Below are 23,941 nucleotides of genomic sequence, written 5' to 3'. Positions count from 1 at the left end.
AAAGTTCTAAAAACGTCCGTAGGTGCATATTTTGTTGCATAAAAGTCGTAAAAAGACATTATACATATTTACTTTTAAAAACAAATTTGACAGGAAAAAAAAACCAAAGTTTGATTCAGAAACAATTTATCGAAGAAGCATTTAATTTTTTGCTAGCATTTGGTTCTCACAATTTTGGAATGATTTTAATGAATTGTCTCTCGTAATGTCAGCCAAACCATCATTAGGACATAAAACTAGAAAATAAATGATCAAGTAAATGAAATAATGAATGAACAACTATATTGACCAGAAAATGGATACAGCAAAAATACTCCAAAAGTAAATAGGCTAAATAAAAGGCTAATGCAGCAACATTTGTCCTTATAAACCAACACGGGATGCCACTTTAGTGATTATAATTCTCGAAAAATAAATTAAAAAAATAAAGAAAAACATATGGAAAAAAAAAAAAAAAAAAAAAGAGAGAGAGTTGGGAGTTGGTTAAAAGAAAGGCTGTGGGGGGCTTAGGCCTTTTGCTTTCCTTTTCTAATTCTATCAAGCTCAGTTTCAGCATCGTTCAACTGCTGCTTCAACGTTGATATTTTCCTCTCCAATTCTTCTACTGAGTCTCTGCAGGTCGTTGGTTCATATGGGCTCAAAAAATTACCTGAGAAGTCCTTCAGAGCTTCAACCCCAGTCACCTATAGTACAATTCACAACAAGTTTAGAAATCATAGCTCTTGACAATCTTTTTTTATCTTTCCAGTTTCTGTTTTCTAAACGGGTTTTAATATAGTTCAGGAGTGAGATTGATACAACAGAAATCTCAGGTAAAATTGGTCAAGATACTTCTGTTGCATCAGCAACTTGTCCATCAGCAAAACGGCTTATTTTCTAAATGAATAAAAATATTTTTAAGTGGAAAAAAAAAGATTTTTAAATGCTTAGAAAAGTTATTATAAACAGGCCAGACCTGTTCAACGAAGTCGGAGATTACCACTATATAATATAGGGCAATGTGAACTAAAGGGCGCCAATGGCATTTCTGCCTTCCTTTTTTCAAGGTGTACCAAACTTCAATCATTATATATGAGAGAGTGACAGGTTTAGAAAACAAAATATAACGGTACTATTTTTTTTGTGCTAAAAGAGCATCAAGCAATTTTTCAAGACTATTCTTGAACTGCCCCCAAGTGCCTTGTACATTGAAAACTTAAAACTAAACCCAATGCCAGACATGAAAGAATAAAGCCCTTTATTTTCATTTGAGAACCATCAATCAAATATTACCACAGGCTTTTATGGTCTACTTGCTTAAAGAATAGAAAACAGATTGAATCTCGATATATAGAGACAATATATCCAAAGAAAGCACATTTTAATTGTACCTCTTGAGGCAGCAATGGCAACTTGGTGATGTGGAAGTCATCGTACAACATGTAAAATTGGTCAAGATACTTCTGTTGCATCCGCATTCTTGCTTTCAGTAACTTGGATTCAACATCTAAAAAGGCAGGCACATTACGGTTAAGAAACTGGGAAGATGCAAAATCATTTTAGAAAATATAAATGTATGGATCCAATTAACTGTTGAACCTTCGTCATCAAAAAGTACTTGGTTAATGATAATATTATGAGTATCAATCTCGAACTTGGTGAGCTCTTGAACTAATCTCTCTGTTTCGTAAAGAGAAAGGAACTCGGGAATGCAGACACAGACAAATGTAGTCAAATCCTGCAAACCGAGAATGTTTAGGTTAAAACACGAAACTTTCATGGAGAAAAAGGAAAGAATGTATAAGGGCAAAAACATGCCACAAATGGAGTCTCAACATTAACCAGACTGACGAATACATAAGCACCTAACATATGTGAGGAAATGGGTATTTGAACCTCCGACAACCTCAAGAGGAGTATGTGCCAATTATCATTGACTATTGAGCTATGTTCATGGTCGCTATAAAACCTCAAACTTTAATCCTCACTCTTATTAAATTCCACATGTGTTTTCTTTTCTGTCATTTTGTTAGGATCCAAGGTAGTATGGGATGCCTATGTCCCACATTGGTTAGAATGGGATGACCAATGTGGTACTTAAGTGGCTTGGCTCTCCCACCCCAATCGCTTTTGAGGTGTGGTTCTCCAAGGTGCTTAAGTACCTAACACATTTATATACCTTTACCATGTAGACTACAAAATTGAATCTTATCAAAACATATATATATATATATATATAGACTACAAAATTGAAGAAAATAATTGAGCTTTAAGAGGTTAAAGCTAAAATAGAAGATGAGAATTTTAATGACCAAAACTCAAACTTTCAAAAGTCATGCAGCAATTCTTTGCCCAAAAAAAAAAAAAAGAATAAGTCATGCAGCAAAATAACAACCACACTAGACCCAAAGATGTGGAACCCTTCTTCCAAAATCCATGTAATTTTAATTATATTACTAAAGTAATTCTCATATAGAGTTTTCAAAGTTAAAATTATATTATACTTTGGAGGTGCTTGAATAAGAATGGATCCCTGTGGTGCAGAATTAATAGAGAAGAATACGGGACTTTCTCCACAGACTCTTGGCCAAAGCAAGCTATAATATCGTCCACAAGAGCTCCTTTGGCATCACATCATCAAGCTGAAGGCCCATTGAACAAAATACTAGCAGAAAAATTGGGATGGAGCAAATACCTTCTTTTGGTGGCTAAACTATGAGATTCTCCATGTTAGCTACGCAAGACTCTTCCGCATCACTAACCCTACAGCTACTGTCAAAGAATTATGAAATCCATCCACAAGTTCACAGAACCTAACCCTTAAAACGAACCTGAATGACAACGAAATTGAAGAATGAGCTGCTTTAACTCACAAACTTTCACTTACAAAACAGCAAAGACAAGCGGATCTGGACCTTGGATAAAAGTTATTGTGTTCAATCTCTCTGTGCCTCCCTTCCAAATCAAGGTTCATCTCCACTATACACATCAATCTGAAAAGGACACTATCCTAGACAAATTAATATTCGTTTTCTGGGAACTTGCCCATGGTGCAATCAACACACAAGATCGTCTGAAAGAAGGCTCCATACCACACACACACCCAATTTGTGTCTGTTATACCACAAAAAGTCTAAATCAAATCATCGTTTATTCATCTTGTCCCTTCGCTCAAAATTTTTGGTCCTATATGCAGCAAAATTTCAGCTAACCCGTGGTTATAATAGGGCACCCATCCTTTCAAGAATGAAAAGAAAACCCTTTGGTTCAACATTGTGAAGCTTTCCAATGAAATTTAGCTTGAGAAGAACATAGACTTTAAATGGGACCAAATCAACCCATAAGTCTTCCTTAAGCAACATCCTTTAACTGGCTGTGTTTTGGTGTAAATCTATACCGACCTTTCTAATTATAGTCTTACCATACTTTTGGTCAGATGGATGTCCTTTCTGTAAATCCATTTTTGGGCTCTTGGGTTTATACCCCTTCTCTTTAAAGAACTAAATTTCATGGATGGTATGAAATATTACAAAAGGGGAATCCCTATACAAGACATCCTGTCAAAGAGATGGAAAAAAGCCCACCAAATGATCCTTAATCATCGAGGTTGTAGTTTGTGAGGGGATAGTATTTCCACTAAAAAAGAGCCAATTTTCAAATAGATCATAAGTCTATATTTTATTTTATTTTTGATAAAATGACCACTTTAATTGAAAAAAAAAAATGAAAGAATACAAAGGCATAAAAAAACTGAGCCCACAAAGAATCAAAGGGACCCCACTAATGAAAAGGAGACCAACCAATCAAGAGAGTGCCTATAGAATAATTTTTTATTAAAAGAAATCCTTCGAAGTTGAAACCCACAAAGAAACATGAAACCTAATAAGGTCTCAAACATCGCAAGTCTCCTTGTGCATCCCTTTAAACATTCTATTATTCCTTTCACCCCAAAGATTACACATGATAGGACACACTCCCGCTATCCTAAAGAAATACAACCCTTCTAATGAAAAATATAAAATATAGAATATAAGTCTATGGTTCCTCCCATTTAATAGGAATTAATAGGTAGGAATGGTTGTTTCACTCTCATTTTGTCATTTTTTTAATTAAGGAATGACTTAACTTCATTGATTTTTCCGTGAAAGCAGAAAACCTTACAATAGGTAGTTTTTTCTGGTCGTCACTTGATGTAAATTATCTCCCATTTTTAAGCTCTATAGTTTTTCTACACTTCTGCCCAATAGTTAGTTTTTCTACAATAGGTAGGATTGGAATTTGTCCAACTGTAATGCTTTCAATTATAAGGATAGATACTCCAATCAGTTCAGAATGGTAATTGCACCTAGCAAGTAGCAACTACATGCATACTGATATTTTTAATTTCATAAACTATGCATGGGGAGAAAAACAATGCAGGGCATCTATCAACTATACCCAACATAATTTCTGTCCACTCAAACCTGCTCTACACTAGTTTCTACTCTGAGAATTTTGAGAACATTGTCGGAAATTTAAGAGAGGTTACAGAGTGTGTTTGAATGTTTCTATTTGAACTTCTAATACGTAAGAGTTCTTTCAGTTTCTTCTAATACTTGTTCTTGGTTAGACAAAAGCTACTAGGCAATAATCAGAAAAAGGGTGCAAATAATTAAGATAGAAATTATAATAATATTATAAATAAACTAGTACGAAACGAGATGCTCTTACAGGATCTTTGAATTGTCTATTAACTTGTTCAATAACATCTTTCATGCCTTCCAATTTTCCCAGAATTGCATCCTCGCCAAACTCATCATCAACTCCAAACATCCGGGTCATCTGTTGTAGAAAGTTTCAGATTAGCTAATTACCTATATATTGTAACTTCTGTAGTTCTGGAAACCTAAAGATGTCAAGAAAAATAATTTCAAGGTATTTCTAAGGAAGCTACTTGTCTAAATCTAACCAGAAAAAAGAATTAAAAAAGTATTAATAAGAATACTGAAATTGCACATAGTCGAACAAGTTGAAGAACAAAAGTTACTTGAGATTCTCCAAATGAAACTAATATAGCAAAACCCTTACTTCTCGAGAAAAAGTTGTGAAAAATCAAACGCCCATGTCTAAAATGCATAATAATAGCACTGATACCTGACCGAATAAGCCTCCAAATTTACTTTTCAAAGACATTATCTTTGAAAGCCCTTTCTCTAAGGTTGATGGAAATTGCAACAGCCGAAGAGTGTGGCCAGTTGGAGCCGTGTCAAATACAATTACAGAATAATCCATTGTTTGTACTAATCTGGAGACAAACAGTTTGTTAAACATAACCATGTTAATAAACATAAACCTGATATTGATTTGATGGCAAGAAAATTAACATAAACATAATTGTAAAGAGCTTCCAACCCCAACCCAGCCCTCCCAAAAAGTTATCTTGCAAAGGAAGTTCAGTCATGACAAGTGATCACTTATGAGTAATTTTGCCAGTTTCCAAGTCTTAAGCCTAGCAAATGGTAGATGATCAACTGAGAACCACATATTCAGATAAAACCATAACCAGTACTCAAACTTATAGTCCTAGACTGTCATTTAAACTTCATTTGAAAACCGTACATTAAATCTCAAGATTGTACGGATCAGAGATCAAGAAAAATGTTTCTTACTTGAGCATCTCTGCAAAGCTCATTGCCTCATCAATTCCAGGAATAGCATTAGCTAGCTCAGAAAATAAGCCATCCATCCCCTCGCCGACTTCTTCATTTTCCACAGTAGGATCCACCTCCTGCATACCAATGTTGCCCAGAGTCATCAACAACAATCTACAGCAGGAAATCAGCAAGCAAAATCGTCGAATTGGAACACTAACATAAAGATATATAATTTTAGGCTTTTGTTCCCACAAAATTCTCCAGAAAAACTTCTAGAAAACCCGCCATATAAAAAGAAAATCGATACTAAATCAAGATTCAAACGAAACAACATAAAACTGTAAATCGAAAACCATGTGCGTGGAAATGAAAATCAAAAGAGAAAAAGAAAAAAAAAAAAAAAAAAAGAGAGAGACCATGGCATAGAGATTGGAGAAGCCATTAACCAAGGTGGGTGCCTTGGTGAATCTCTGCTGAAAGGCATCGCTGAGATTGTGAGCAGGGTCGGTAGAGATAATCAAAACAGAGGATCTGACACGGGAGAGAAGAATGGAGAGGATGGAGCTGCAGGTGGTTTTTCCGACACCGCCTTTGCCACCAACAAAAACCCATTTAAGAGTCTCTTGATCCAGTAGATTCTGAACCGTTCCTTCAGGTAATTCTTCAGCCATTTTTGGGGCTCCCAAGATAACCTCTCTTCTCTCCCTCTCTAGAAGAGAGACTGGAGTGGGCTCTGATTGAACGTGATCACGGATTTGGGAATTGGAAGCGAAGGAATGCAGTGGCCGATCTTCTTCTAAGGGGAATGAATGAATTTACACGACCAGTTTCGAGTCCGATTTGAGACGAAACAGCGATTACCGATTATCTCCGCTTCCTTTTATTTATTTATTTATTTATTTTTCTTTTTAGTACAACTTCTCTTTTTCTCTAATAGACTTCAAATCCTATATAAAAGAAAAGCCGAGCATATTAATAATAAATAAACATTAGAATTAGATTTTGTCTCGCGATATATTGTAGATTTTCGTGTTATCTATATTATATTATAGATTTGATTTTATATTTATGTCGTATCGTATGTAGAACAGATTTTATAAGCTTCTATTTATTTATTTATTTATTTTTTAGCAAATAAGCTTCTAATTACATCATTAGTTTCCTATATATGTGTATCATTTGACATTAAAGTGAGAGAAAATTGGCATGACCTAAGGTAAAAGATTCATATCCTCCCACACCCATTTATCCTACTAAGAAATTAGGGTAATTGTAATGAATAATACTTTTATAGATAATAATTAAGCGTATAACAACCATTTTAAAAATTACAAATATAGAAAAATCTATTATTGACTTGCTCTATCAAAGATATAGTATGTCAATGATAGTTTCTGAAAGTTGGATCTAGTATCTAATTCTTTTGTATTGTGCTACTACTTTAAGATTGATTATTATATTTGCAACTCCAAAAAATTACATATTTAAATATCAAATTAGAAATCGCCACTTAGAGCTCTTGGGTGAGTGAAACATAGGGTTTTTAATTTGCAATTGGTGGATTTTAGTTTTTATTGAAAGAAAAGAGAATTAAAAGAAATTGATTTTGTAAAAAAAAAAATGATTTTATTAAATTAAAAAAATTCACATTATTTTATGTTTGTGTCTAACAACTAGTTCTGGATAAATGAGGGACTCTTCTTCTTTGTTGGATTTTAAAAGAAATGATTTAAATATATATATATATTTTGTGTGCTAGTTGAGCTTAAATCTTTACTATTTAATTTAACTTTTTGAACAATCCAATGACCAAAATTAAAATCCACTTTTTACACTGCTTCCCTTTTTTTTTTATACTTCATCTTCCAAAAAATTGTTTCAACTTTTCACATTTTACAATTCTCAAAATTAGCAAAAATAGCCACCATTGTTACTCTCTCAACAAGCTTCCAATTTTTTTTTTTTTTCTTTTCATCTTATTCTTAAGAGAATTTTCTATAATATTGTGAGGATTAAAGTGTATGAGCTCAAACTTGTATACCACTCTTTTTAGAGAACTTTATTGTGTAATTTAAAGCTTCAAAAACATTGTAACTGTTGGATCTTAACCCGTGGAAATGATCGAGTTTGCTTTTGAACTCGTAAAAGAAGCAAGGTAGCGGTTCGACTCTCATCCGTGGAAAGAGTCAAAGGGGATTTTTTAATCGAAATCCTAAGAGACGATTAGGAAAGCTAGTGTAGGTCGAATTTGACCAAACCACTATAAAAATTATAGTGTCTTATCCTCTAACTCTTTACTAATTATTTTGCATTCAATTTTAATTGCATATTTTTGTTGATTGAGATTGATTGAGTATATTGTTACATAATTTTTATCAACCTTGTCATTTAGCATAAATTAGAGTTCTTATTAATTTAATTTAAAAAATATCTAATAGAATCAAATTAAGCGCACTTAAAAAAAAGTTTAATTAAACCCTATTCATCCCCATCTAGGGGTGTCATATCGGTCCACAATTGGTATTAGAGTAAGGTTGCTCTCTTGAAATTTAATTTTCTTGATAAACTTTATTGTTAGAGCATTATGACAAACCTAGTAGCAAATGGAATTGTTGAAGGCCAATCTACTTTTAGACCTTCTTATTTTGATGGTTCAAATTATGCATATTGAAAAGCTAGAATGAAAATTTATTTGCAATCTATTGACTATAATTTTGGTTAATTGTTACTAAAGGTCCTTATGTACCCATGAAAAAGGTTGAAATGTTGATAAGTCTAAATTAGAAGAAGAGTATGATGAAAATGAAATGAAAAAAATGTTCTTTTAATGCTAAGGCTAAATTGTTTGTTTGTACTTTGAGCAAAGATGAATTTAATAGAATATCTATGTGTTCTTCCACTCAAGAAATTTGGAATACTCTTGAAATTACTTAGGAAGGAACAAATCAAGTTATAGAGTCTAAAATTAACATGTTTGTTCATAATTATGAATTATTTAAGATGGATGCTAATGAGTCTATAACGGATATGTTTACTAGATTTACTAACATTATCGATGCTTTGAAGGGACTTAGTAAAGTCTATACAACATCCGAAAATATTAGGAGAATTCTTAGATCTCTACCTAAGACTTGGGAAGCAAAGGTGAAGGCAATCCAAGAAGCAAAATATCTCACCCAACTTCCATGGGAGGAACTCATTGACTCATTCATGACCCATGAGATTACTATGAAGGAATACTTGGAGGATGAGTCCAAGAAGAAAAAGAGCATTGCATTAAAGATCATTTCCTTGGAAGTTGGTTTCGAAGATGAGGATACCCTTGATGAAGATGATGTTGTCTACATTTCATGTAAGTACAAGAATTTCATCAAGAGGAAGAAGTAATTCAAGAAACACCTATCAACTCAAAGAGAGTCAGAAGGTGAGAAGAGCAAAAAGAATAAGGTGATGTGTTATGAATGCAAAAAGCTGGATCATATAAGAATGGATTGTCCACTCCTCAAATCATCTAAGAAATCCAAGAATAAGGCAATGAAGACTACTTGGGATGATATTAGTGAAAGTGAAAATGGAAATGATGGTGAAAAAGTAGCACAGCTTGGCCTTATGGCTCATAGTGAAAAAGATGATGAACTTGATGATGAGGTAACTCTAGAACTCCCTTCTTATGATGAATTGTTTGAAGCTTTTGAAAGTATGCAAAATGACTTAGAAAAATTTAGTTCAAAATATGTTGTGCTTAAGAAGAAATACAATGTTTTGACTAGTGAAAATAAGTCTTTACTTACAGAAATTGTCTGCTTTAAAGAGAATGAGCATGTTGTGCAAATTGATGGAATAAATGTCTCTTGTGATAAGCATGTTTCTGATTGTGATGAGCAAAATGCATTGCTTGATGAAGTTAGATTTATTGAGCATGATGGTTGTGAAAAGGATATTGATTAAATCACTTAAAGAAAAAGAATTAAATATCTTGCAAGAACTTGATAAAGCTAAAGAGTTTATTAAAAAGTTGACAATAGGTGCTAAAAAATTGGACAAAATAATTGAAGTAGGCAAGCCTTTTGGTGATAAGAGAGGTTTAGGCTATATTGATGAATGTTCTCTCCTATTGTGCCTAATATGCCTAATGTTCTGTCTAATAATGCTAAATCTAGTTTCGTGCCTACATGTCATAATTATGGTGGTGAAGGTCATATTAGACCTAAGTGCTTTAAGTTGAAGTATGGTTGCACTACTTCTTCAAGAAATTTTTTTTCTCAAAGAGCAAAGTTTTACAATGCTCCAAGAAGAGTAAAGTGCATAAATTTGTTGTTAGAGATAAATCCTTGCATAATGTTGTTTGTTTTTCTTGTGGCAAGTATGGACATAAAGCTTATTCTTGTTACTTGTCTAGTTCCAATGCTTTTAATGCTAATACAAAAATGAAATGGATCCCTAAGTTTGTAAATGCTGACTTTGTCGAACCCAAACAAGTATGAGTACCAAAGAATAAAACTTAAACTTTTGTTTGTAAGTTTGTTTGTAAGCCTCCAAGAAAAATAAGTTGTATTTGGATAGTAGTTGCTCAAGGCACATGACCGGAGACCAATCCAAATTTATTTCTTTCTGCAAAAGGATGGAGGTATGGTAACTTTTGGTGATAACAAGAAACATAAAATTATTGACAAGGGTAATATAGGTAATGAATCTTCTATTTTGATTGAAAATGTGCTTTTAGTTGATGGTTTAAAGCATGATTTACTTAGTATTAGTCAATTGTGTGATAAAGGATTTAGAATTGTGTTTGATAAAAAGAATTGCATCATTAAAAATGCTTGTGATAAAAAAGTCATGTTTGTTGGAAACAGAGATGAAAATGTGCATACCCTTGATTTGAATGATTGTCCTATTATTCATAAATGTCTTTCCGTGTTGCAAGATGATTCTTGATTATGACATAGAAGACTAAGACATGCTAGCATGCACTTAATTTCAAATGTTTAAAAAAAATTATTTGGTTAGAGATCTTCCTAAATTTAAATTTGAAAAAGATAAAGTTTGTGATGATTGTCAAATGGGTAAGCAAACTAAGTCTTCTCTCAAATCTAAAAATGTGATCTCTACTACTAGACCCCTACAACTATTACACTTGGACTTATTTGGCCCACCTAAAATTGCTAGTCATGGAGGAAACTATTATGCTCTGAAAAGTTTAATTATTGCTAAAAGAATTCAAAAAGAAAAAAGATTTTTATTTCTAAAATTAGGAGTGATAATGGAGGAGAATTTGATAATGATACTTTTAAAGCTTTTTGTGAAGAAAATGGTTTTTCTCATAATTTTTCGTCTCCGAGAACTCCTCAACAGAATGATGTGGTTGAAAGGAAGAATTTTCTAGGTCAATGTTGAATGAATATGGTCTACCTAAATATTTTTGGCAGAAGCCATTAATACTGTTTGCTATATTTCAAACAGAGTTTTAATTAGACCTTCTTTAGATAAAATTTCCTGTGAGTTTTGGCGTGGAAAAATTCCAAATATTGAGTATTTCAAAGTTTTTTGTTGTAAATGTTTTATTTTGAATAACAAAGAAAAACTTGAAAATTTCGATTCTAAGACGGATTTTGGTATTTTCCTGGGATATTCCTCTACTAGTAAATCTTATAGAGTTTTTAATAAAAGAACTTTAGTTATTGAGGAATCTATACATGTTGTGTTTGATGAATCATGTAATAATGTCTCTAATGAGTCTATTTGTAGTGATGATTTAAGATTTACTTCTTAGTGACAAAGCCAAAGAAATTGTCTCAAGTATGGAAGAAGTGAGCATCAATGAAAAGAAGAAAGATGATTCTTCATCCATGCCTAAAGAGTAGAGATATGCTCCATCTCATCCCAAGGATTTGATTCTTGGTGATCCCGAACAAAGTGTGAAAACTCGTTCGTCTCTTAATTTATTTAGTAATCTTGTTTTTGTTTTTAAATTGAACCTAAAAGTTTTAAACATGCCGAATGTGATGATTTAAATTTTAGCTATGGAAGAAGAATTAAATCAATTTGAAAGAAACAAAGTTTGGGAATTAGTCCCTAAGCCTTCTAATGTAATTGGAACTAAATGGGTATTTAGGAATAAAATGGATGAAGATGGAAATATCATTAGAAATAAAGCTAGACTTGTAGCTCAAAGTTATTGTCAAGAAGAAGGTATAGATTATGATGAAACTTTTACGCCGGTTGCTAGATTAGAAACTATTAGAATGTTGCTTGTTTTTGCCTCTTATAAGAATTTCATTTTGTATCAAATGAATGTGAATAATGCCTTTTTAAATGGTTATATTGTGGAGGAAGTTTATATAGAACAACCTTCACGTTTTGAAAGTTTTGATTTATCTAATCATGTTTATAAGTTGAAATTATGGGTTAAAACAAGTCCCAAGAGCTTGATATGATAGGCTTAACAACTTTTACTTGAGAATAGATTTAAATTGGAAAAAAAAATGATATTACTCTCTTTATTAAGGTTAAGGATAATGGTATGCTTATAGTGCAAATATATGTGTATGATATTATTTTTGGTTCTACTAATCCATCTTTGTGTGAAGAATTTTATAAGTGTATGCATAGTGAGCTTGAGATGAGTATGATGGAAGAACTTAGTTTCTTTCTTGGACTCCAAATCAAACAACTCAAGGATAGTATCTTCCTAAGTCAAGAAAAATACATAAGGGATTTGCTCAAGACGTTCAAATTCAATGAAGGTAAAATTGCAAAACTCTTATGAGCACTACCACTAAGCATGACAAAGATGAAAAAGGTAAATGTGTGGACATAAAGACTTATCGAGGCATGATCGGATCTTTACTTTAGTTGACCGCTAGTAGACCTGATATCATGTTTAGTGTATGTTTATGTGCTAGATTTCAATCTTGTCCTAAGAAATCACATTTGCATGCCATTAAAAGAATATTTACATATTTGTTTGAAACTATTGATATAAGCTTGTGGTATCCTAGAAATGTTGAATTTAATTTGGTTGGATATTTCGATACAAATTTTCCCAATAGTTTACTTGACTGTAAGAGTACTAGTGGGACTTGCCAGTTTTTTAGTATCTTGGTTTAGTAAAAAAATCAAAATGTAATTGCTTTATCCACTACCGAAGTAGAATTTATTGCGGTTGCTAGTTGCTAGTTGCTGTGCACAAATTCTTTGGATGAAACAAACTCTTTGTGATTTTGGATTAAAGTTTGATAGTGTGCCCATATTTTGTGATAATACTAGTGCTATTAATTTGACCAAAAATCATATACATCATTTTAGGACTAAGTATATTAGGATTAGGCATCACTTTATTAGAGAGCATGTACAAAATGGTAATATTACTCTTGAGTGAGCATTAATAATTGATTAGCGAATATTTTTATCAAGTCTTTGAATGAAGAAAGTTTTTGCAAAAATAGGCTTGAACTTGGTATTATTTGTTACGATACAACTTGATATTATTATATAATATGCATATTGATAGGGGGAGAATTGAAATCTTTGTATATGTTATATTTTTAGGAGAAAAATGTGTTATGATTGTTTCTATTGAATGTATTATTTAGGGGGAGAATTAATTAAAGGGAAAAAGTTAAACCCTATTCATTTCTTATAGGTTGCCATGCTGGTCCAATAAGAGATTCATTTCCATATCCTATTTGTTGTATTGCATCATTCTCCTAGAATAATAATAATAATAAAAAATATATGGAATGTTACCAATTAGATTTCGCAGGGTCAAATATGTTAATGTTTTGTTTAAAGTTAGGTCATTAATTCATTCAGTGCTCATCTAAATTGAGCAGAGAAAAAAAATGTTTTTAAACAAATCATTTATTATTATTATTTTTTTTATGAAAGTGTTTCCAAATCTATTTTAGGTGATTTTCAAACATCAAATTTTTTCAAAATTAAGAAACTAATTGTGTTACAAATTAACCCCTACTTGTCTGTAGAATACTACCGGATAAAAATGGTTTCATATTTGAAAAGTTTTAGTTCATTAGTACGTACTCCATGTGTTCAGACTAAGTAATTTTTTTAATAAATAATTACTAAATTCTACTTCTGAGTTCCACATAAATATAGAAAATTTTCGTAAGTCACGTCAGTACATGTTACGTAGATGCAGGCAAGCAAATGATGATATCCACCCTTGATGATAATTAAGGAGAGCTTGAAGGGCCAAACTTGGCGGCATTAAAATTTATATGAACCCATATAAGAGTTTGGAAAATAGTTTCATCAATACCAAGAGACTTGGTAGCTTTCTTCCCGATCCAAGCTTATGTACATCATTTACACATTTTTATATATGATAACAGGTGGAAGATAAATAAGAAGAAAATAATATTAGTAAAGAGAGTTGTAGGTAAAACATGTTGCTATAATGGCATAAACACAAATAAAAAGTGAAGGAAGTAAGGTAATATTCAAGAGCTTACTCTCACCCAAGTACCCTGACAATGTTATCGTGCCGTCGGCAATCACTCGAGCTATAGTTCCAGCTTCGGTGGAAAGTAAGCCACCATTAAAAGTCCCACGTGAAAGTCTCGACGACATGACTCGAGAGAGAAGGGACAAATTTACACCTGCATCAGTTTAACACTAAGATCCGTTGTTCTAGTAATCTGGTTGATGATTTAAGAGTACATTATTACCTTCAAGGATTTCAGCAGAGAGAAATGTGATTAGAGCTGAGCACACATATTGAGGTACTGAGTAAGGAATCAAAGTATGGAAGCTCAAAATTATGCCTATGCAAACCATAATTTCAGATGCAAGAAGAAGTTGCCTGCAAGAAAATCAACGTCGGACGAAAGTAAAAATAAATAATGCAGATCACACAAATTTGTGAGAACATGAGAAAACTACAGCAACATAGGTAGCAAATAAATGGTTTTTACTTGACAAAACAATCAAAACAGATTTTTATAACATGGCCACCATATATGCTACCATAACTGAAACTTTTTATTCTTGTTGTGAGATTTCACCAGTCAACAATATACTACCACCACTGAAAATTATTGGTGCTGCCACAATAATGTTTTTATACATATTAATGTCGTGGGATCAATGTAATGAATAGACTAAAGTGGTTGGTATGTAAGTCTGAGTCAATGAGCCACTTTAGTCTCTTGAGTTATCCACTTATTTCTGTCATGTCTATCACGTCATACCAGATCAATCGATATTTATTTCATTAAGCATATCACACCAACATTTCGTTGTGTTAAAGGCAACCTATGGAAAATCATGATTCGATGTTTAGGATGTCATCAAAACTTTTTGAAATTTAGGCATTAAATAGATGCCTATACTAAATTATATTAACATCTTCCTATAATATTTAACAAAAATATTTGTTCACAAATAACAAATCTTTTAGTCAGAGCAAAGAACAACAAATAAAAGAAGGTAATATAAAGTAAATTCAAGTAATAAGTTAGGTCAAGTTTTGGGCTACCTCTCTTCAAATAAGTTACTAAGGTAGCTCCCAACAATGATGTTTACAGGGAGCACTGTCAAGCCAAGGCATGCGAGAAAGACTGCAACATTGGTGGTCGACCATACAAAGTAGTAGCCCGTGATTATACTTGATTCAGCAAGTACGATTTCCATTGCATATTTTAGCATAAAATATACAAATAGTTGCACCTGAAAGTATACAACATTGTGTCGATGGAAGTTTTAGTATCATATGTAATCATTTTAGCTCAAGCATTTGAATTGACTTGACACTCTCAGGGGAAGAAACTAAAAAGGAAATGGACGTCCATATGATATACCATTGACCATACAGATGGCTAAATAAGATATAAAGATTTCATAGCATCCATAAACCTAGAAACTTAAATAAAGTAATTTCTCATATTATCCATTTGTCACAATAGATCAAATTATTAGACAGTGAGCTGATCTATTTGCCACTCAAGGGCTCCATCCACCTGATTTTTCAACATGTATAGATTAGAGAGTGAGTTTTCATGACTTTTGAAACAATTGCAAATATTTTTGGAAAATTTCCATGGTGTTTGATTACATAGTAAAAAAATGCTTTCTAAAATAAATACCAGGTTAATGTTTATTTTCTTTCCAAAAATGATTACGAGGGACATTTCAATTGAAAAATAATACTTTCAAAATATAAAATACAAAAAAATCATAATAAAACAGTGATATTGCAACTACCATGACTAGAGCTCAGCACTTTACCGAGGGATTAAAAACTCAAGGAATGGAATACATGAAAAATACATCAAAGCAGGAAGGGTAGGAATGTACAACAAGACCTTGACAGATGGTGTAAGTAACTTATAAGCTGATATTATTGAATTGACTGGTTTGCGATTTTTTTTAGAATGTCCATCGTTGTCATCGTCGTCGTCACATTCTTGATCTGCACATTCTTGCTTAGCATCTTTGTTTAAAAGTAGTGGTTGTGTACAACCATTCTCCAAAATAAGTATTGCAGTTTTCCCTATGTCAGATAAATAATCCATTCGTTAATAAATTCAATATATTAGATAAATAGCTAAGTAATATAGTAACAAGTTAATCCATTAATATGCACAAACATATCTAATGATATAATGGATGCATTATATTATTAGAATAATTATGATTATAATTGAAGAGATCAATAAATGTAAAGATTCTTAGATTTTGAGGATTATATGAATGTCACCATTTTCTCAAATTAAAGATCGATATGATCATATGTCTGAACTTCAAAATTGGTGTGTAATTATAAGACCACAATATGTTTGGGAGTAACTTCAGAAATAATGACTTTAGCAAAAATGATTCTTGTGGTTACAGCTACAAAGTAAGAGATTATGTAATTGGAAAGTCATACAATGTAATAAAAATAGCCCCTGATGAAAAATAGAGAAAAAAGCTAAATGAGAAGTTTAGTTGACAAACCCCTATTAGCTTCCGATGGCATGAATGAAAGAGGCTCTTTGAAACAAATGCACAACCATACGAGGAAAATGAGCCATGCAAGAGCCATGGCCCAACCAGGCAAAGTGTCCTCATTAAATGTAATGGATGATATCTTGAAATTTCTTCGAAAAATACAAGCAAGAGCTGGACCACATGCCATTCCCAGTGCGCTTGCACTAACAAATCCAGCAGAAGCTTTCATTCGTAATTTCAATGGCACACAGTCGGTAATATAGCGCCGGTTAACTGCTCTTGCAGAACCCAACCTAGAATATTACAAAAATAGATTCCTGAAGTTCTGAAAAAATAAATAATAGACAATCATCTATACAGGTTAGATTACAGATTTTTCAATGGATTGTATCTATTTAATTTCTGACTTCGAAATTTTAAATTACATCTATAAACTTCATATTGTAGCATAGTTGTTAATTATATGACGTGGTATGCCTATTACACAAATGTTGGTTGATTGTACTTACGTTGGAAGAAAAGAGTGAACAACCAGACAAAAATAAAGCACCACAGATAACTTGCCCTCCTTTTGAAGCAAGAGTATCAAATAATATAGATAATGGTGCTTAACTTTGCCTGTTGTCCACTCCTTTTTTTCATTTTTTTGTTACATTATGCCAAAATAAGCATGTTACATCACCATTTAATTAATAAGTATTACATTTAAAATAAATTGAGATTTTAGAAATGTAATTGAGGCTTTTATAAAGTGTAGAAATTAAATAACCACAACCAATGACAAAATTTAAATGCTTGATTTGCAGTGACTTACCCACAGAACAGACGGCCAATGAGAAGAATGGTGATCGACTTGAGATCATATGCCAGTGCATACAATGTGTTTCCCAATACAAGAATAATGCTACTAAAAACCAGTGGCTGCATGTATGATCTGTTTGACCAGGAACTGAAATAAACGGAAGAAAACACCTGCGCCACAGGCATTGCCCCAATCACAATGCCACAGACAGTAGCGGCAGCTCCCAGGCTGATGGTGTAGTTATCAGCTGTTGGGACAATGATATATGTATTTACCATATACAAAAATGTGTTTACTAAGTTCAAAAGAAGTGACATAAAATGATATCTTTGATCAACGTAATTCTCAGCAGGATCGGATAACCCATCTTCCAAAAGCATGGCATGTTTTCCCAAAAATTGAAGAAAATTTGTTGAGTTTGATAATCTGTTTAGAGCTGCTTTGATGGAATCAATTACAGGGTCCTGCAATTAATATTGATAGAGAAAAGCTCCACTTATAAAACAAAGTAAAAAAATAAGAAGTAGACTACTAAGAAGTGGGTGGACAAGGATGAAAATTTCAGAACGATTGAAAAATTTATAGGTCCCTTCTTACCTTGAGACAAAATTTATAGCATGAATCCTGATTCCATGACATGTCATCAGTAAATCTTAAGAACTATTTACATGAAACGTGGTATGCTTAAAAATTCTTCTTCCTTTCCTTTTTTTTATTTTTTATTTTTTATTTTTAGGGAAACTGAGCTTTCATTAAGAAAAGTGAAAGAATGTACAGACAAAAAATAAGCCCAGAAAAAGGGCCACTATAGGGGGAAATGAAGGGTCCCAAATAATTAACTTCTTTAAATTTTGATATTGATCTTCCATCTGAAATATGATTACAAAAATATGTTTAGCAAACTGAGAATGAACATTATCACGTTAGCATGTGAGTTCTATTCTAATAACTGTCAGAAAATACCTGATTTTTTTTCAGATAGGACAAGAAAATACCTGATATGAAAGGTCAAGTTGATCATACATTGAGATGTAATTCCCTTTATGATCTTCAAGCTCTGCAAGATTACGAAATATGGCACCAGCAACAGCAACTATACCCTGAGCAATTACCTTCAAGCTATCAATGCTTGGATGCTCCCATCATTATTATTACCTCCTACTGAAAAGCTCAAAGCTATGACTAAAACGAAAATCAAAGAGACTTATAATTCTAAGGAACCTGTAAATCAGAATGTTACAAGAGGAAAAATGAAAGAAAAGTAAATTGGGCATGTTACCACTTGCTTAAAAACTTGTTTCAGTTGAGAATGAGGATGGTTAGCACGAGTTTTGACGTAATAATCGGTAAACTTGTAGCCAAACCGTTTATCAAACTTCTTTAATATCTTGCGTAGACCAATTGCATTTATCTCCACAAAAGCGAGAAGCCTCAAAAGATCTTGTCCAGCTGCTCTATATTGTTCCTGTAGTTCAACAACTTTTGTTTCTGTAAGCTGTTGGGAAAGGGCATCTTGCTCTTCACCAAGACTAGATAACCTCATTGCAAGTAGTCCTTGTTGCTCCAACAAAAATAAAACAATCTTTTCAATCTGGAATAGTAATTAATATGCCATTATTAAAAATGCTTAGACTTGAATAAAATTCTAGTTTAATTTTTAGGTCAAATAATTAGCTATTTGCCTCCATCTAAAAGCATACAAAATAAGTTACCCTCTTCTAACATAAGGGACCCTTCATTTCAGCAGAGTCCCCTCCAGGATGGTCTACCAGGTTCCTAACTACTACTCTCAATATGCATTTTCCCTATTGTTTAGCTACTGCCAGGGAAATTTTAAGATATTAAACAGACTCATTCATAAGATAATTTTAATGTGGCTGATTTCTTCTATTTTGCAATCACTTTTGCTATTGCACTGGACTCTAGCTGATTGTCCACCTTTCTCGACTGTTATGTCTATGTAACATATGGTTGGGCCTAAGGACATTCCCATGACAAAAGATGTGTGCATTAAGCAATCTGCAAACAAACCAATTGCAACTAACCAACTAGCAAAATTTGTTGCTTGTGGTATTTGGGGAGCGTATAAAGCTTAAATTCCAGCAATATTATATGGTTACTTAGGAAATAATAATCAAGCCAAACCAATTATGAAATGTAGTTGAGATGTTGACCATGGTAAAGTCTCTGTATTTCTGAATATATACCCAAAGTGGTTGACGTAGAAGCGCTGTCGATGCAAACATTGATGCATGTACATGCTTACCTGAATATCTAATAATCTTGAGAAGTCCCTAAGCACATAGTAGTCATTTTGTGTTCCAATCTCAATTTGTTGAGTGTATCTGTTAACTTTCTTCTTCATTAACTTATAATTAATATAGTGCCTGTCATAACAAAAATGAACATGTCGATATATATTGATGTATTTGCACCTTTAATCATATGAACAGGTGATTTCATATGAAAGAAATGTGCCACGAAATATGTACAAAAATAGTGAATTTTCAATGCACGAGATGATTCTATACCCATTCTTGTAGTCATAAACTAACTACACTAACATTGATAATACATACATATGAGAAAAGATATCAAAAGGGAAAGTTAGACCGAGTTCAGAAAAGTTAACGTTCTTTATTGACTCGGTCGAATGCAATGAGACTTTTCCATTGGAACATGTAGCCTGTAAAAAATTGCCTCAGTTACATGAGCACAAGTTTTGTATGCACAAGACTATCAGTTGATGAGTGGTCAAACCAATGCAGAGTTGAGTCTTCAGAAAAAAATTATCGAAATATTATTTAGTTTTAACATAAGATCTATCCATAGTATAATTTTTAGAACGGTGATAAGCGTTTTTAGCCAATTAAAGGTACTTGGAAAAGTGCTTCACTTGACAAAACTACTTTCAAAATCATCCAAACTCGGTATAAATCAAATCATGCACCGTAAAAACGATATACAAATGCTAGTATCAATCAAGTCGTGAATATAGTAGTTGAGCTTAGACATACTCTCGCCATTCTGGAATCTGCGATTCTCTCAACTTCTTGCCGAATGCGACCATCCTTCAGAGAGAGAAAAAAAACTCAGCATTAAACATAGTCACAAGAAACGGGACGGCACAATTGATAGAACAAAAACTAATCGTCTTGAATTTACGACGTATTAAATGTCAATGATCTAGTATATAATCATATGAAAACGAATTTTACTTCCAATAAAATGTTAGTCCTATGTTCTACAGAGTGTGGGAATCATAATCTGCAAGAAATCAAGATGAAAAAGAAAACCCATTACCAGATTGAGTATCGAAGACCCGTTTCACAAATGTCCAACGGGAAACCAGAAGAGAGAGAAAAAACTAGAACGGTTAAGAAACTTCGACGAATTGCTTTGCGTGAAAAACATGATGAAACGAAAAAAATTCTTCATTCTGCAGTCGCCCCAATTTGTTGTTCGTGGCATTGCCCTAACTGGTATAGAGGATCTTTGAATCCTCAGTTATTTTTCTGCGACCATATCGAAATTCTTTTTCCCCTTCAATCTACATTTACGTGATATCTGGATTCGATTACAATATGTGTTCTGTTTTGATAAACTTTTTCTTCATCTATTCCATACCTCGAATTTTTACCATCTGAATCTGCAATCCAGTTTTTCTTTCGTTACTAGGACATTTCTCATTGCATGCTTCTGTTCTTCTTCTACTCACCATTACAAATTGTTTCCGTGGAAGTGGACAATCGAACAGTTCACAACTTAGTTGTTAAGTTAGTGACGATTCTTTCAGGTAGTCATGTCAATGCGTTCCCCTGTTTTCCAACGTTTAACACTTTTATTTGAGCTCAACTCAACTGGAATTGCGGCTTGCTAAAAAGTTTGTGTTTTAAATCTTCTCACTGTCATTTATATTAAATAAACCATTTATTTATGGCTTAAAAAAAACAATTTATTTATTTTGAGTTGTTGCAACCTGTTTAATACTTGCACTCTTAAAATGAGTATCATTGAACTGGAATCTTATTTATCTTTATCAATTTTAAAGTTAGAGCTTAGATTCTTCCGCTAAAAACAAAAAACAAAAGAAAAAGAAAACTATTTTCTCTACCAAAGATGGAAATTGGAATGTCAATCAATTGTTCTCTACTAAAATGTAACTATCAAATGTTTAAATTCTTACTCCATATTGAACTAAAAGCAGAAAGAACGAAAGGGAGAAAAAGCTACTCAATAAAAATAAAAATAAAAATTGACACCTTGCTTTAGTGGAATTTTTCTTAATATTGATTAAATCATTAGAAATTTGAATCTACGGGAACAAAATAATTAATCGAGCATCAAAGCGAATATAGATTATCTAGCATTTGAGTGTGTTAGTAACCGCGAGGTCATTGGTTTTAATCCCCTAAATTTCAATTGTACTAAAAAAAATTTAATTGAGTTAAAGTTTAGGATTAAAATGTATTTTTTTAAACAACCTTTTCTTTAACCATTTTTTAAACAACTTTTAATAAAGTAGAAGTTGAAGGTTAGATAATCATTGAGATTGCAACTTATTTTATAGAAAAATTATTTGAAATGATAAAATTGCTGAAAATATTTATAAATAATAACAAAACATCACAGTTTATTTACAATAGATTGCGGTAGACCATAATAGATTATTATATTTGTGGTAGACCGCAATAGACTACTATTTTTATCTATCATGACATAGATAGTAACCTGTTGCAGTGTATTTCAGATATATAATAAAATTGTGATATATTTATTAATATTTGAGTTTTTTTTTTTTTTTTTTTTTAATTTGAAAATAACCCTATTTTATACTTTCATTTAATTTAATTGATTCGAACCATTTTAACTTTTAGCTGATCTCCAATAACTCATTTCTTTTTCTTAATTAAAAGTACTATTCAAAGTTTAAGACGGACGTATTACTATTTAAAGTGAGGATAAACACTAACCACGGTTCTATGCTATATGTATGATTGTATGATTAAGATATTAACAAACTATTAAAATTACTACATCGTAAAAATGAATAATTCAATAGATGTAAAGTTTATACTCTCAAACATGTTTAGAATTTTAATAGTTTACGTCCTATTTGATAACAATTAATTTTTTATTTTTTACTTTTTAAAAATTAAATCGAATCATTCTTACTTCTTATAATGATTTACATCTTTTTAAATATAAAGGTTGAATTCTTAGTTAAATTTTAAAAATAAAAATAAATTTTTAAAGGCTACTTTATTTTTAATTTGAAGTGGAAGTAGTATCTAAAAGGTTAATTTTAAAATTTTCACCAATTATTTAGAAATTTCAGTTAAGGAGTCAAAGAGACCTTAAGCTGTCTGTAGAGAGACATTTCTGTTTCCACCCAAAATAAAGAGAAAAAAATCATATGTGAGGATGGTGGTCCTTTAATGGAGGAAGAAACCTCCTATACACAATCATTATGATCTAAATTTGGATGAAAATCTCATAAATGAAAGCACAATGAATAAAAGTAACAGGAAGCTTTTGTGTATATAAAAAAAATAAATACATGGAAAAAAATAGAAAGTACCTTTAAATTAATCTCTCTCTTCTGCAAAAACTTGATGAGTATATATTAATGGAGGACTTGCAATTGCAGTTTGTAAAATTCCTGCTCTCTCTTCTTCCAACAATTGCTTTTGTAGAGAGGAGAGAGTGAAAGTGGAAGTTGGAGTGCTTATTCTAGGTCCACACACTTTTTCCCTTTCTTTATTTCTTTTTTCTTTTTCACCTAAATAAATAATTATATTAATTTAAATTTTAAATTTTCGTAATTTTTCTTTAAAATACATCAAGGGAAACTTAGCTAATTAAACTTCTAAATTATCATAAGTGAATTAATCTAGACCTTTTACTAAGGTTACTTCTGAAAATTGTCCATGCATGTATTTTTTATACATATACAAACTTCTTCATATATCAGATTAATACAATAGATTATTAGAATTGATGCATGAACGATTTCCAAATAAAATCCTGTAGAGAGTCTAAATTAATTTATTCATGAAAATTTTAAGATTTAATAGATATTTATAGGTATTACACGATATTTATCCAAACAAAATGTAATGAACTGTATAAATTAATTCACATACAAAATTCAGAGTTCTAATGGATAACAACTTAAAGTTAAGGATATAAATTGATTTTTTCTACCAATAAATAAATTTATTTAATAACTGTTTTATGTTTTTTTTTTTTTTTTTTTTAAGATTATTCTAAGATCTAAACCAGTTTGAAAAATAAATAAATAAATAGGTAACGAAATATGAAAAAATTGATGAAGATTTCAATAACATTTTAAATTTAATGCGTTAATTTTAATTTAACAAAAATAATAGAATACCCTTTTTAAGTATCAACTAAAATTTAAAATTATATAAAGATTTAATATAGTAAAGATAATTAAAGGATAAACCTTTGGAAAAAAGAAAAAAGAAAACATAAATTATATAATCAATTAATGAATTTTGTAGCAATTATACCAATTACATTATTTTAATTATAAATTAAGAGCAACAAAACT

The 23,941-nt window shown here is 31.8% G+C and overlaps 2 protein-coding genes across 5 annotated transcripts; both read right to left on the bottom strand.

The window, feature by feature from the left end:
- Nucleotides 1-260: 260 nt before the first annotated feature.
- LOC120068869 (ATPase ARSA2) lies at nt 261-6,520 on the bottom strand. Its single transcript, XM_039020515.1, has 7 exons — nt 6,029-6,520; nt 5,628-5,746; nt 5,113-5,263; nt 4,690-4,800; nt 1,579-1,717; nt 1,371-1,486; nt 261-683 (listed from the first exon to the last, which is right to left on the bottom strand). The coding sequence occupies exons 1-7, from the start codon at nt 6,281-6,283 to the stop codon at nt 507-509; spliced, it is 1,068 nt and encodes a 355-aa protein (XP_038876443.1). The 5' UTR covers nt 6,284-6,520; the 3' UTR covers nt 261-506.
- Nucleotides 6,521-13,810: 7,290 nt separating this feature from the next.
- On the bottom strand, nt 13,811-23,095 carry LOC120068851 (SPX domain-containing membrane protein At4g22990-like). Of its 4 annotated transcripts, XM_039020487.1 has the most exons (12): nt 22,946-23,093; nt 20,668-21,182; nt 20,382-20,435; nt 19,631-19,751; nt 18,644-18,955; nt 18,360-18,464; nt 17,377-17,828; nt 16,569-16,855; nt 15,935-16,122; nt 15,109-15,299; nt 14,300-14,433; nt 13,811-14,230 (listed from the first exon to the last, which is right to left on the bottom strand). In XM_039020487.1, exons 3-12 carry the CDS (start codon nt 20,432-20,434, stop codon nt 13,992-13,994), a joined length of 2,082 nt encoding a protein of 693 aa, XP_038876415.1. In that variant the 5' UTR covers nt 20,435; nt 20,668-21,182; nt 22,946-23,093; the 3' UTR covers nt 13,811-13,991. The 4 variants fall into 4 exon arrangements, with proteins under 4 accessions (XP_038876415.1, XP_038876414.1, XP_038876416.1 ...); XM_039020486.1 differs by lacking the exon at nt 20,668-21,182 and having other exon boundaries at nt 22,946-23,095; XM_039020488.1 differs by lacking the exon at nt 20,668-21,182 and having other exon boundaries at nt 18,644-18,829; nt 22,946-23,095.
- Between the last annotated feature and the right edge of the window lie 846 nt (nt 23,096-23,941).

Source organism: Benincasa hispida, unplaced genomic scaffold (assembly GCF_009727055.1).
Source record: "Benincasa hispida cultivar B227 unplaced genomic scaffold, ASM972705v1 Contig123, whole genome shotgun sequence".
In the NCBI taxonomy this organism is placed as follows: Eukaryota; Viridiplantae; Streptophyta; class Magnoliopsida; order Cucurbitales; family Cucurbitaceae; genus Benincasa; species Benincasa hispida.
This window is presented reverse-complemented; position numbering and strand designations above follow the sequence as displayed.